The 14,761-nt window shown below is 33.3% G+C and overlaps 1 protein-coding gene across 1 annotated transcript in view; it reads right to left on the bottom strand.

Annotated features, from left to right (window-relative positions):
- Positions 1 to 14,761, bottom strand: part of Fsip2 (fibrous sheath interacting protein 2) — an 87,281-nt gene that overhangs the window by 24,418 nt on the left and 48,102 nt on the right. The window contains exons 14-16 of the mRNA XM_026400732.2: positions 13,276 to 13,333; positions 12,229 to 12,265; positions 966 to 9,951 (exon numbers count right to left, since the gene is read on the bottom strand). Of these exons, the coding sequence (XP_026256517.2) occupies positions 966 to 9,951; positions 12,229 to 12,265; positions 13,276 to 13,333 (9,081 nt within the window). The remainder of the gene's footprint in view (positions 1 to 965; positions 9,952 to 12,228; positions 12,266 to 13,275; positions 13,334 to 14,761) is intronic.

The raw sequence follows: 14,761 nt of genomic DNA, 5'->3' as shown, positions 1-14,761 counted from the left end.
TTGGATTTCCTAGTCTTTGTTTTTTTCTCTACCCTCTTCAGTGACTTCAAAAATGCTTGAAGTTAAATGGAAGATGACAGACTCAAGTGAGTTGTTCACAAAATTGATAAATTGAAGAAGTATTATATATGTTAATAAGCCTCCTGCCCTCCCCCAAGTAAAATATTTAAGTCATGTGTTAATGTCTTTCTTGGTTGGATAGTTATGAGCTTTAACATGCTGAAAATCTTAGGCCAGAGAAAAGATCTCCAGTTTTGTTTAAATATATTATCCTCTCTCCAGTGATATGTAAAGTCTGAATATAATTATTTAAAAATAGTTTTAGTCAAAACATATAATGCATTGCCATACTTTACTTTTAGGATGCTAAGAGGTTGGTAGTAATATCATCTTGATTAAAATAAAAGTGACAACTCTAGAAAGGTTAGTGATAGACTGCAATGGTGTGTTTAAAGTTTTGGAATTCATGCCTCATACATAATCAACATTGCCTGCCTTAAAATAGTATCTCTTTTTCTTCACCTGCAGATACAAAAAACTGAACATGTAGTTCAGATTCATTGTGTGTGTGTGTGTGTGTGTGTGTGTGTGTGTGTGTGTGTGTGTTGGAAAGTACTAGGGACTGAACCCAGGGATACTCTACACTGAGTTATATCCAAAGTCATTTTTGAGATACGATTTTGATAAGTTGCCTAGTCTGACCTTGAAATTGTAATCCTTCTGACCCAGCCTTTGGAGTTGCTGGGATTATAGGCATGTACCACCTCACCTGAATACACCTTTTAGATTCAAAGCATGAAAAATTTTTTGACTTTAATATATATTATTTTAACATAATGCACCTCTAATATTTTTTTTCAGAAAAATAGAGAATGCAGATTCTTAAACAGAAGATCTTTAAACATACCTTTTTACCATTTTATAAAAATTATGCTAATTTTTAAAATGAATTATCTCTTGCTTACCTCTACTTCTGAAGTTCTTCAAATATGTGATCACTGAGGTAGTGACATGTCTTGCTATCAAATGAATTTCATTTGGACCCAGTTCATGATCAGCAAAAGCCATGACTTCAAATTCTTTCAGAGTTATTATTTTATCTATCTTTGGGTTTTTGTTTTTCCATTTCTGCAATAAGGAAAAATCTTCCTTGTAGGCATCAGGGTTTCTGTTGTTTTCTTCAGGCATACAGCTATTTTTTTTGTCCCACATTCTAAACAAGTTTTCCGTATTCTTTTGTTGTCCAGATATTTCAGATAGAGGGCTTTGTTTTGATATGAAAAATGGCTTTATTGTTTCCTTGCTTTCATTGGTGTGTGGTTGATTTGGAAAGCCATAGCTTGACAGTACAGTATTGACAATATTTTCTGCAGCTAAGCATATTTTAAGTGGAGAAACACTTGTCTGAATTTGGTTTGGCTCACCAACTGGTTTTAGGGTCTCATAATGAAATACTCTTGGATTTTCACTTTTTCCCATCTCCATAAATGACATGGCTTGATTTAATGATGCTTCTGTGGAGTCATTTGCTTTCTGAGACAGTTTTTGTAAGACACTGCCTTCAGGAAGGGAGCTATTTCTTTTCACGTCTTCATCAAATCGGCCAAAGTTAGGTTTCCTTGGGCTGTGATATTGTACTTTACTTCTAGAACAAGATGGCATAGTTTCTGAATGAAGTTCCTCTGACTCTGATCTTTTAATTGTGTCTTCTACAGAGGACCTGGCATATGAGGGTAAATTTGATGAAACCCTGTACTTTGTATTCATATCTTCCTCTGAATAAAACACCAAGTCAGGTATACTTCTTTGTGGAGGATTATTCCTCAAACTATTTTCTTTTAACTTTGATGAGGGTGTTTTTACATTAGTTGCTAATTCAACCTGATTAACAATGTAAGTATTTTCAGTTCTTTGGAACAAACTTTCCTTTGGAAGGTTTTTGATCAAAGACTCTTTGAAATGAGCACACTGATCCATTAGTGTGCCAATGATCTCACTTGCTACAATGTTCTCTTTCAATGTGGGAATTGAAGGTGGATCCACTTGGCTTATTTCTTTGTCTAGCTTGTTCTTGATTGTGCCAAGCATGTCACTGACAATATTAATAGCATATGTAAGTAATTCTGAATGAAATGAATGAACCTGTAGCAGGGTGTTCTGTGTGTTTTCCTTAGAAATAGTAATTGGCTTGGATTCATCAGAATTTTTTTTTAGTGGTTGTAATTTTGGCAATATCTTTTTACTTAATAGTCTCTGTTGGACTTGGAAAAGGTTTTCTATAGGCATTTTCACTATTTCAGAAAACTCATATTTGGAGATATGTTTAAACTGCAAGTCTACAAACGACTCTAACATATTTATAACCCTTTCTATAATCTCTCGAATAATCTGGTTGCTAGAGCCTATAGAAATTGAATCCTTTGTTTTCATGTTACAGACTGGTAAACTGTTGAGGATATGCTTTGTTGGAAAACCATGATTGCTTTTACTAGAGATGTTTTCTTTCCTACTTGTTAGATTTTTTTTACTATCTGAAGTGGGCATCTGAGATAAGAAGCACAGCTGTAATTTTTCAAAAAGTATTTCAACAATTTCCCTTCCAAACATATTAATTTGTGCTTTGGTATCCTCAGCTCTAGTAGAACCGTCTTTAAAGTGATTATAGAACCTGCTTTCACAATCCTCAAGAGGTGGCAAATTTAAAAGTGAAAGAGAATATTCTAAATCTTTGGCTTTTATTGAAATTTCAGTCAAAACATTTTCAGCAGTCATCAGGAGCTTAAATTTTTCATTTTCCATGTCATTTGATTCACTTTGCCATTTGTCAAACATTTTTTTAAATATACCTTCCTTTGGAAAAATCTGTTCTAGCTGTGAAGAAATATTCTCTAAGTAAAAGCATGCTTGCTCTTTGGCAGAAGATCCAGCATATAAATCATGCTGTGAAGGTTTGAGATCATCCAGATATGAGAGTTTGATTGGATAAGACAAATTGTAGTTATCTGTAGTATATAATTCTCGCAAAATTGTATTAACTAGTTTACTTGCTTCCATGATTTGATCAGATGGTGAAACTTCTGTATTTACCATTGCTCTAGTTTCCATCTCTCTATCAAATTTTTTCACAACTGATTCCAGAATATTACTTGTTATATCTTTGGCATACATTTTTAGTTCTGAAGTGGGCAATTTTGATTCCAGTAAGTTTTTGGCATCTCCTGTTGATAGGATGTGTGGCAGTCCAGTGAAAGTCTTGGACCAACTATCTATTGAAGTCTTCTCTCCAGTACTTAACTTGATCTTGCTTTTGGATTTAGCAACAGTAGGTCCTAGGTATGGTTTTGTTTTAAATTTAGGCAAAGAGGTAATTTTTGATCTTCCTTTTAAATTTGCTTTAAGAACTTGCCTAGGGCTGCTCTTAGGGCTAACTTTAGAATTACTTAGTCTAACAGGTGGCAATTCATCAGAACAATCTTTAGGGGAAAAACTCTCTTCTAGATGGAGTGAGATGAACTGTGTGATCATACTAAGAACCATTTGGACTAAATCTTTTCCTATGTGCAATGGTGAATATTGCAAAGAAGTGTTTTCTAACACAGAAATATTTTGACTCTTTGCAGAAGAACACACCTGCAGCATTCCATATCTACAGGCATTATTTCTTTTCCCTGCTTGTTTAGTTTCTCTAAAGCTTGGTAGTTTCATTGTTAAAGTATCATTATTGTCACATATCTCTACTTCTCCTCTTTTGTTTTTGTATAATGATGTCATAACAACATGGTACATTTTCTCCAAAACACTTTCAACGATATCATTTGCAGCACTGTTAATATGTGACTGAAAAATTTTTTTTTGTGTTATACCTGATGTTTTAATTTTATAATTAGACATAAAGGTGGGGATTTCATTATATGGAGGCAAACATCCTAGGACTTCCATTATTCTTTGATCCAAGTTATTCAAAAGATCTTCTACTCCACTGAGTAATTCAGTTTTCTCTTTTTGTTTTGATTCTCCATTTCTCATAAATATTTTTTCCAAAGCATTTTTCTGGCTTTCCTTCTCCAATGTCGTTTGGTTTTGCTCTACTGGGCAATTTGTAAACAGAGATATTGTAGTGCTTTTTTCTTTTTCTTTGTGTTCCAGCAATATTTCATTTGCTATAGTTAATTGTGAAAAGTTATGATTCTCTTTTGAGGAAAAACTAATTTCCTTTACAGAACTTTTATTATATAAAATCTTTAAAGTACTGTCGACAATTTCATTCACAAAGACATTTTTCTGGAATAAAATGTTATTTGGAAATGGATGCATTTTTTTGATTTCTAAGTCTAAGTCATTCTTAATAAGCTTCAAAATGGTGCTAGCAATAATATCAGCATATTCCTTAAGACTAGCTTCTGGTAAATGAATAGTGGATCCAAGTTTTTCTCTGTAACTGGCAAAAGTGTGCTCTGTAAGTTCTTCACTGAGAATGGTTTTAGTTGTTGATATTTTCAAGACATTCACATCAGATTCCAATTGGCTTGATTCACAAAAAATGCTATCATCTTGTTTACAGTTTTCCAATTCTGGGCTAACAAATGACTTTGCTTTAGGCTGTAAAGCAAGAGTAATTAATGAATCTATTCTTTCTGTGGCAAAAGAGTGTAACCGATTGAAAATAGTTTTAGTGATGGAATTAGCATTTTCCTCACAAGGGTCAGGAATAGATTTCTTGGTGTCTTCTTTCCCCTCTACAGCTATCTGATTATTATCAGCATAAGCTGATTTCTTTTTTTTTAAATATGGAAAATACTCTGTCTTTTCTTCACTTTTTGAAACCACAAGAAGGGACTGATGACCCTCTTCTTTTGGAAATGTATCACAAAAGGTCAATTGTGCAAGAGTGGAATCCTTTGCATTTATGCCAAGCATTACAACAGAACTGAGATTATGAAGAACGATATCCACTATATCCTTAGAGAACAAAACAACTTCTGACTTAGGAACTGAAAATTCAGGAATATTCTTGTTTGTACCCTCAATGAAAATTTCAGAATTTGGTTTCAAATATTTACCTGTTATGCTACTTTTCAGAGAGGGAGTGACAAAGGAGAGATTGTTCTGAAACAGAATTTTTTCATAAATATCACACAAGATACCTTCTATGGTATCTTGTATTTGAAACTGAAGTATTTTTCGATATTCAGGCTTATTGAACAACTTTTCAATAATACCTTCTTGCTGATCTGAATTAATCTCTTTGTCAGAACTGTGTTTGTCACATTTACTTTTGCATGATACAATATCTAGCACTGTGCTAACAACTTGACTTGCAATACTTTCAGAAACCACAATTTTTTGAGTCAAGAAAGGACCCTCCCTTGCTTTATCTAACTCATGTTTGATTCCTTGTAGTATTTTTGTAGCCACTTCTTTTGCATAAATATTTAATTTTGACAAAGATGGTTGGCACCAGGAGTTGGACTGTCCTGACTTAATATGATCCACTGAGCAACAGGAATATTGTTCATCAGATTGTGAGTCTTTGGCTGATAATGCTTTGCTCAATGCACTTTCATCATGTGGATAGGGTAAAGTAACTGGCACTGTGAAGTTGACTTGGGGATAAAAGAGTGATTTTACCTTGGATGTAGTAAAAATTTCTAAGTTGGTTAATATTGTCTGTACAATATCTTCAATTACATTTACTTTGTTTTGTTTTTCAACAGTCAATCTGGACTGTAGAGAACATGGATTTCCATCCATCACAGCAACAGAGGAGTTTTGACCATAGGTATGTTCATGAAAAGAAACATTTGCTGAAAAGGTGACAGTTTTGCAACTATTTTCACTTACATTTTTTTCTATCATGGCAGCTGAATAAAGTTTATGGAATACAATTCTAACCACATCATCTGCCACTACTGTTACATCTGTGTCAGAAACTAATGGACCAATTACCTTATTCATAAATTGAACAGATGTTTGAGTAGTTGACTCATGAACATTGTGAGGCATGTCACTGAAATGAGTCTGAGAGGGAGAAAGCACATTTAATTCATTGATTAAATCACTTTGAAAAATTTCATTCAAGATATTTTTTATAATTGGAACAATTGGAGATTTATGTGGTTCTCTGAGTTTCACTTCAATTTTATTCAGTGTTCTTTCTAGAATCCATTGTTTAGAAGAATATGTTTTAGCTTCCTCTCTCAGTGATGTTCTCTCTCCACTTAATTCTTTCTCTGCAGGTGCCTCATCTTCTATAAATGACTCTGTGTCAGCTCCTCCAGGAAGAAAATTTCCATAAATTGGCTGGTATCGATAAGTTTCAATGCCTCTGTCTTCAGATTCAGTTTCACTGAACGTATCTGTGGATACTGAATCTAAAATTAAATCAACTATATTTGTAAACATTTGTGTTTCAGGTGATGGGTTTTTTATACTTGTCTTCAAATCTGACATGTTCATATTTAATTCAGTTTGAATTGTTTTCAAAAGAGCACTTGATACCTTCTTTGCTTGTGTATATAAAGTAGACCGCAATGGTTCTTCACAGATATCTGTGAATGCATTGGTACTTTCACATTCCCAGTCCACCCCCCTGTCTTTTTGACTGTAATCATTAGTAACACCTAGAGTATCTAAATTCCCATTGGCGAACCCTTCCAAATTAGCAAAAACCATATTAAGAATGTCTGAAGCTGTAGTTTTCAATGCATTTGGATGTGTTAGTTTTGAGTTCTCTATTTTGGAAGACACAGGAGCAACATTTTTTGCCTTGCTTTTAGTCAGATCTTTATTATTTTTCTGCATCATTTTGGAAATTATGTCAGAGATTATACTGGTGCATTTGGCCATTTCCTCAATAATTGAAGCAAACGATAAGTTGTCAATGTCAGGAGATTCTGATGAAGCTTTAAAACTTGTTAAATTGGTATCCATATCAACACCACATAGTTTTGCAATGATATATTCCAAAATAGTTTTGGAAATCAACTGAACATCAGATACCAGTTCGGTGGCCATTTGCTTCTTCTTGTTTGATTTCTTTCTGTTTTGCTGACTACAGGATGGTTGAGAGTTAGGATAGACACATGCTAGTTGGTTTAACATTTCCTGTAGTGTTTCCCCAATACTATCTAATACTTGCAATTTGTTATTCTCTTTGAGGTCTTTTCCGTTCTTGATACTATGGAAAGCACAAGGAGTAGCCAAAGATTTGAGAAAAGATTTTTTATCCTGTCTAAATGACAAAGTGTTTTGTTTGTCAAAGTGGTCAGATCCATAGGAAGTTGAAGATGTTGACTTATCTGAAAGGAGAAAAGTATTCCTTTGATCTTCATTTCTACCTGATACCATATCACAAATACAAGTTAATAATGGACTGGTCATAATGTCATCATTGAGATCTGTGACAAGATATTCTAATTTCTTATCATTGTCCGCAACAAATCCTTTCCTTGTAGGGGGTTTAGTATAGTCTATCTCTGTAAGATGTAAGTTTTTCTTACTGAATTCTACTTCATTCTGGATGGCATGCAAAACAATGTTTACTATTTTAGTCGTATAAGTACTAAGTTGAGATTGTAATAAAGATTGTTTGGGAAGTGAAGGTTTGACTCTCTTTTGCAATTTTGGACAAATCAATAGCTTCAGTTTTTTAAAAACTGTATCAATGATCTTATTACTAATGTCATCTACATTCTTAAGTGTACCTTCTTCAGATCTGGACCGGTAAGGCTTTTTAGAATCTACGTCAAGGGATGATAAATATTTCATTTTCTTTTCACTGTCAAACCATATTTTCAATGGTTTTTTATTTGGTGCTTTATTGACTATTTGGGGACTGTCAGATTTATCTAGAAAAGTTTGACAAACTGATGATGAAATGATACTTTCTGTGATATCGGGAATGCAGCTTGATGCCTTATGAAGTATATTTAACACAGAATCTGCTATTTCTTTAGCCACTGCAGTAATTTCCGACACAGAAAACATCTTGTTTATCCATTCTTGACGTGACAGTCCTTGAGATTCTTCTGTAACAAGAGCTGAAGATTCTTTGCCAATTTTGCTGCTGAGGTAATCAGAAGAAGAAAATATATCCTTGAACATTTCTGTTAAAATACATTTAACTATGTGTTCTGAAGTCTTTTGAATTTGATGCTTTTGATCTTTGGTGAAAATGGGAATGTCTTTATTCATGCATGGTTTTTCCTTCAAAATGTCTTCATTACTAAAAGATGGCAGCTCTGTCTTTAATTCCCAATCATGAAGTGCAACTTTGCTTGGAGCAGCAGACTTTGTAGGTGATCTCCTGATTTTTTTGCTTTGAAAATCAGTGTTTCCTTTTGTAAACCGATGATTAGAAATCTGGTCTTGTGGTTTTCCTTTTTCTTCTTTGAAGGATGAATCAAGTACACTTTTCACAATGTGGTCAATCTCTTCATTATCATCTTCAGAATAAAGGACCATGCCTGGGACATTAATAGGTGGAAATGGTTTTCTAGGCATAGGTCCATTAGATAAGCTAGTGCCAGTTAGTCTATACTTTTCTTCAGTGTCAGAAATATTTCTCACTCTAGGTTGTCTTCTTTTTTGTACACCTGTTTTTACTGGCTTCTGGCGGAGCTGTGTAAAGATATCATCAAGTAGTTGAAGGAATACTATTGTTTCTTCAGATGCAACAAGTCTCTCATTATTAAGTTCAGTTTGTACATAACCTAGTATAGTACCGATTGCTTCTTTTACATAACCAATCAAATTTGACTGTGAAAAAATACCTGATATTAAATTTTGTATTTCTTCTTTGAAATTTAAATTAGTTTTATCAGGATCAGGAGTGGATTTCTCTCTGCCATCACTTTGAGGTACTGTGTGTGTTGGGTCTGTCTTATTTTGCTTTTGATGTTTGGTTTTGTCTTCAAGAGGAAGTTCAGTTTTCTTATAAGATGCAAGAGTCTTCAGCTTTTCTAAAATGGCATGTACCATATCCTCTGCAATATCACACATAGGTTCCAAAGGACACGGCGGTAATGACTCTTCTGAAAGTTTTCCATTTGATAATGTGAAACACTCGTCACTGGTTGTTAAATTTGGTTTAAGGTCGACTGACAAATCTTCTTGTGAAAATACCTCAACACATTTTTTCTCAACTGCAAGTTCTAGTTTCTCAAGCATGTTTTCCACAATGTCTGAAGCTACAGAGCAGATATCAACATTGGAAAACAAGTCTTCTTTGTCAGACTCACACTGGTCAACAAAAACTTCAGCGGTTACAGAAGAAAGAGAAGGAATGGCCTGGGTTAAATCAGACATTAGTTCTTGAAAAATGCTTTCTAAAATCAGTTCAGTTTCCCCTTTCAAGTGACATTTAAAGTTAACAAAAACATTCTTTAAATTCTTTATCTCATCCACGGCTTTTGCTTTTTGATCAGAAAACAATGGATTCACATTCACTAAGCCATCTGTTTCTGTGGTAGCATCCTTAGATTTTTTTCTGCCTGTTTCCAATGGTGTTAAAAGATGACTATCTGATTTAGAACTTCCGAGCTTAGGGTATGAATACATCAAGCTGGCTTTTTTATAATTGAGTTCAGAGGCTATAGACTGTCCTTTCTGGTGAAATGCTTTCCCCACAACTCTTCTTTCCACATGAGAAGAAGGAGGTTCTAAGGGTGTGTTTGTTCTTTTTACTGATGTGTGAACTGCAAATGTACAAGGCTCTGCCTGATATGTTTTAGTTGTTGCAGATGTGTAGCTTCCATATGTAAACTCTTCACTGCATGTGCTACAGAAACTTGAACTATCTGAAGAAAGGACAGAGTCCTCAGACACTGGATAGGTATTATTTTGCAACCTTTCTTCATACTTTGTGATGGCTGGATATAATATGCTAGTCACTGTAGCTACAACCCAGGTCATTATGTTCTGAATTATACTAGTCAGTTCTTCAGAAGTTATCTGGAAAATAAATAAGAAGGGATAAAAAAGAAAATCATGTAATAATTTATACTCAGGGAACAGAGAAGAACATTTAATTTTTTTTATATCAAACAATGCATGGCTAGAATACCAGCAGTTTGTGAAAAACACATAGTAGAACATTTATTTAGAATTTTAGATTAATTTTGGTTAGTCTATTATCTACAACAGAGAAATATTTTGTGCATAATATTTCACTTATTTGTCTTCCTTCAGAAATTTTTAAAAATTTATTTTCCCTAGTTTTCATTACTAACATAAATGACTGTTTAAAAATAAACCATGAAATTGCTACCTAGGCATGTATCATGCAACTATTTTGTAACAAGAAATGTGTTCATAACCCTGTAAAATTCTTTAAGGTACATTAAATTATTTCCAATTAACTAGTTTTCAAACAGATGTCGTCCAAATATTTGTGTGCCTTCAGAGGCATCTGCCTGCCTCACTGAGGTATAAGGATGGAAAATACATCATCCTTATCCCCATTCCCTGCTGCAAGGGTCAATCTGTGGTCTGTATATATGAAATAAGCTTACTGTTAACAACTATTTGATAGGCTACAATAAAAGCTAATACTTCATAGAGACTTAAAGTCTTTGAACCCCACAAGAGTATCAGTGCAAACTGCCTTAAATAGGAAAGCTGAAAACAGATGATCAAGTGAAGGAATAAATTAATTTAGAAAGAACATAAGAAGATAAGCTCAACTGGATCTCTAAGATCCTGGAGGGATGAGAAAATGTAGGAAATTTGGAATATTCCTCATCTTGAACCAGCACTGAAAATTCAGAAACCAGATTTAAATGACCACAGTGTCAATGTTGCTCTCATAGAATTAGACTGAACTGCAGTAGAAACAAAATGTACCTACAGGATTCAGTTAAACCTCTACTTATTTACTGCACATATATTTTCTTCTAAAAGTCATCTTTCTTAGAATGAAATGTAGTCTTTTTAAAATTATTACCAATCTGAAAACATATAGGTTGTAAACACAATAGATGGCAGCAAAGCTGGAAGTCTGTTTTTTAAAGCATAATAATAAATGATAATATGATTCTTGTAATAGTGTTATCTAACCCATAATGTTACCTTAAGTTACTCCAAAATTATTCATGCTTCAGGAAAACCATCAAAGAAAAAGTAACACTATGTAGTACCCTTTCTCCTGATCAATTTGTGAGTTTTCAGGGTGCATCCTAGGAAAGTTCATTTTATTAAATTTTCATTTCCCAAAGCTCTTAAAATCCCACCGCCCTGTATCTCTCCATCTATCTATCTATTTTTTATACTAATTTTATAGACAGTACTGGTGATCTGAAAAATACATTTTGTTATGACAGTATATATTATACAACACTTGTTTTACATAAAAATAAAACCTAAAGTTTAACAGAGAAGATAATCATTCAAAATCAACAACACATTTAAAATATAAACTAAAATATTCAATATATACTACCTTTTATAACCCAAGATAATGAACAACAGACCTACATTATTACTCTTAGGCTAAGTATGGGAGAGTTTTCAACCTCATTATATGAAAGAAGGGACATTCCTAAAGTTTTGGATTGTAGTGAAATAAGTCAAATAGAATCCTGTTTTTCAAATTTTTTCTATGTAATATAAATTTGAAAATATTCCCTTGAACCAAAGCTTCTGTATTTGGCTGCATATTCTATGAATTGAGCAGGTATCCATGTGCATGCAGTATGTGCTTATTCCCCAACAGCTTCAACTTTCTTGACTGGTCTATCTAGACCCAAAGCTGGGTCTTAAGAAAATACAAATGAACAAAAACTCTCTTATCTTTGCTCATTCCAACTTTTGGCTCAGAGGTGACCAGGTTCTTTCCCATGACGACTCCTGGAGATAGATACTGGCTGACCTGCTTCTGAGCTCAACAGCAACATATGCAAAACATGATGATTAATGGCTTCTCATGAGAGATGGGCTTGTGGCATTCCATGCTATTCCCATGAAGGCTAGGTTCCTTTGTACTCCCCATTTTATTCTCATGGACTCCCTCTTGAAGATACACCATCATTTTTTTTTTATAACAACTGTGGACCACATCAGAATCTGAGAATTAATTGAGATAAATTTCAAAGAGGATAAAGAGCAAACAGGGAAGATGAGCAATCAATATATGATTCCTGGTTATTGGATTCACAAAGTTTTTTTCCTATTATGACACATAAGAAGATATAATTAATATGCTGCTTTTTCAGTGACTCTTATGATACATACTTTTTGTTGCAAGCAATTTTGTAGAAGGTTCTGTTGTCTGTAAAGCCAAGAAAGGTTGATCACTTTTAGGATAAAGAATTTATAAAAATCTTTCCAAAATATCTAATAATTAAACTGGTCTCTCTCTGACAGTTTCATTGCAAAATTTTTTAAAAAGAATAAACTTTTTTTTTGTTCAACTCTCTTATTTCACCTCCTCTTTAGATATTGGCCTCTGGATTCAGAAATGTGCCTTATTATTCAGGGGTGTACAGTTATAGCTGTTTTATAAATAATATACCTGTCTGCTTGTTTGCTTCTGACATACCTTAGCTATGTCTATGATTCTCTGGGGAAGGACACAGGATTGGGAGGGAGATATTATGGTTTGAATATGAGGTATCTTCAAAAAGCTCATTTTAGAAAATGTAGCAATATTAAAAGGTGAAATGATTACATCATGAGAGCTATAATATAATCAATGGATTAATCTATTTGATGGATTAATAATATGAAGGGACTCTTCTCAAGCTGAGAAAAATAAGCACCATTAAAATAGTCAAGAGATTTGATCAATGAAAAGACCCTGGGGTTTTAAAAACCATATTTTGGAAGTTTCGACAGGCTACATCATTAGAGATCATTATTGTCGAGTACACTGTAAATATTTTTTATGAAGGAAATAACTGATTAATTAATTAATATTGTGTAGTAAATTATATGAATAAAATGATAGGAAGTCAATAATCTCAAAGGGTGTAGGAATGCCAAGAGTAGAAAAAAATTCAGATCCTGAGAAATTTCCTGGGGCAGGGAATGGGGACTGTGCCTACAAGACCCTGAATGTAACAGCCACAAGGATAAGAAGATAGGAAAGAGGACAAACAGTTATTTATTTTGTTTGCAATTTAAGGTTAGTTCTGAAAGTTTGAAAAAAATGAAGCTTCACTAATTCCAAGTAGATCTACAAGGGAGTTTTCCATGCAATAATGTACTTATGAAGAGCACTATTATGCAGTGATTAAAATATTAATTTGTAATTTACACATAAATTTTTTAGATACTTACGTGTTTGAGAAAACAGGAGAAGAAAAAATACCCGTGGCTGTAGCTCTACCCTGAGGTCCTATATATTAGGAAAACAAAATTATAATTTATATCTCATCCTTAGCAACTTTATAAATGGTAAATACATCCTCTAGTAGATTGATATTCTTGGTTGTCACTGCCTTGTTTATAAGCTTTTAGGGATTCTCCATAGTAAAATCCAAAGTCCTTGGCAAGGCATAAAATGCACTGTAAGTCTAACATTCTTATCTTCCCCTCCAGTGTATATAGCTAGTTTTTCATATGTATTGTGTGGCAGAGATACAGAATATACCACAATCTCCTAAAGAAATATTTTCTATGCCTATGGACCATTGATTTTGCCATTTCCTGTTTAATACTCTGTGTCCTCTCTTAACTTGCTGTCTTATTAACCTTGTGTTAACTCCTATTGAAAGTCTTCTATGACATGAAACCCACCTAAATAAATCTGCTGCCAAAGCACTGTTATGCTTATATTATAAAATTCATTATGCTTTATTGTAATTTTTTACTTTTATGTATCCCTGACTATAATTTCACCACTATGTCCTTAGCACCTAACATAGTGAGTAGTCAATAACAAATATTTGTTGTAATTGTTGATTTGTATGTTTTCTTAGTATTTGTACATTGATCTGGCTATCATTTATCTCTTCCCATTGAAATATTATCTAATTTTTTAATGTTACAAAAAGTTTTTCCTCATTTTGGTAAATATTCTGGACATATAATGACATAGGAAGTCTTTGTGCAGAGTATCTCTACTTGAATACTGGATTTGATCAGTGTGGATCTGTGTCTGCCACTACACAAATGCAACTACACAAATGAGTGAAAATCTAAATAGAATGCTCTGCTCAGAGAAAAGTTGTATTAGTAGTTGTAATTACAGCGATTTCAAAGTAAGTTTAATTGGTTATTTATGTTTTTCTTAAACAATGAATCATCAAAAGTATCAATAATGTATATAGAGTCTTAACTCCATTTAACTTTTTTTGAGTTTTTTAGATATATTAGAGTATGTTCAGTTTTGAAGAGAAACTGACATTAACATTGTCCAGACCTGAGAAATTAAGTGTGAAGACAATGTAATTTTAAAACAAACCAATAAATATTCATATGTCTTCTAGCAATAAAACAAAACAAAACAATGCCTAGATAATCATCAAGAATGCAAATAACCATAAATGCTGGCGAGGATATAGGGGAAAAGGTACACTTATACACTGTTAATAGGACTGTAAAGTAATAAAATCACTAAGAAAGTAGTATGGAGATTTCTCAAAAGACTAGGGATGGAATCATCATATCCCACTCCCTGATATTTATCCAAAAAAACTAAAGTCAGAATACTATAGAAATACACACATCATAATGATATTTATAGCAGTGAAATTCACAATATTTAAGTTATGGAAACAGTCTAGATATGCCTGTCAGTAGACAAATGGATAAATAAAAATGT

This window comes from Urocitellus parryii, chromosome 1 (assembly GCF_045843805.1).
Source record: "Urocitellus parryii isolate mUroPar1 chromosome 1, mUroPar1.hap1, whole genome shotgun sequence".
NCBI lineage: Eukaryota > Metazoa > Chordata > Mammalia > Rodentia > Sciuridae > Urocitellus > Urocitellus parryii.
The sequence above is the reverse complement of the archived record's forward strand: the minus strand, read 5'-3'. Positions and strand labels throughout refer to the sequence as shown.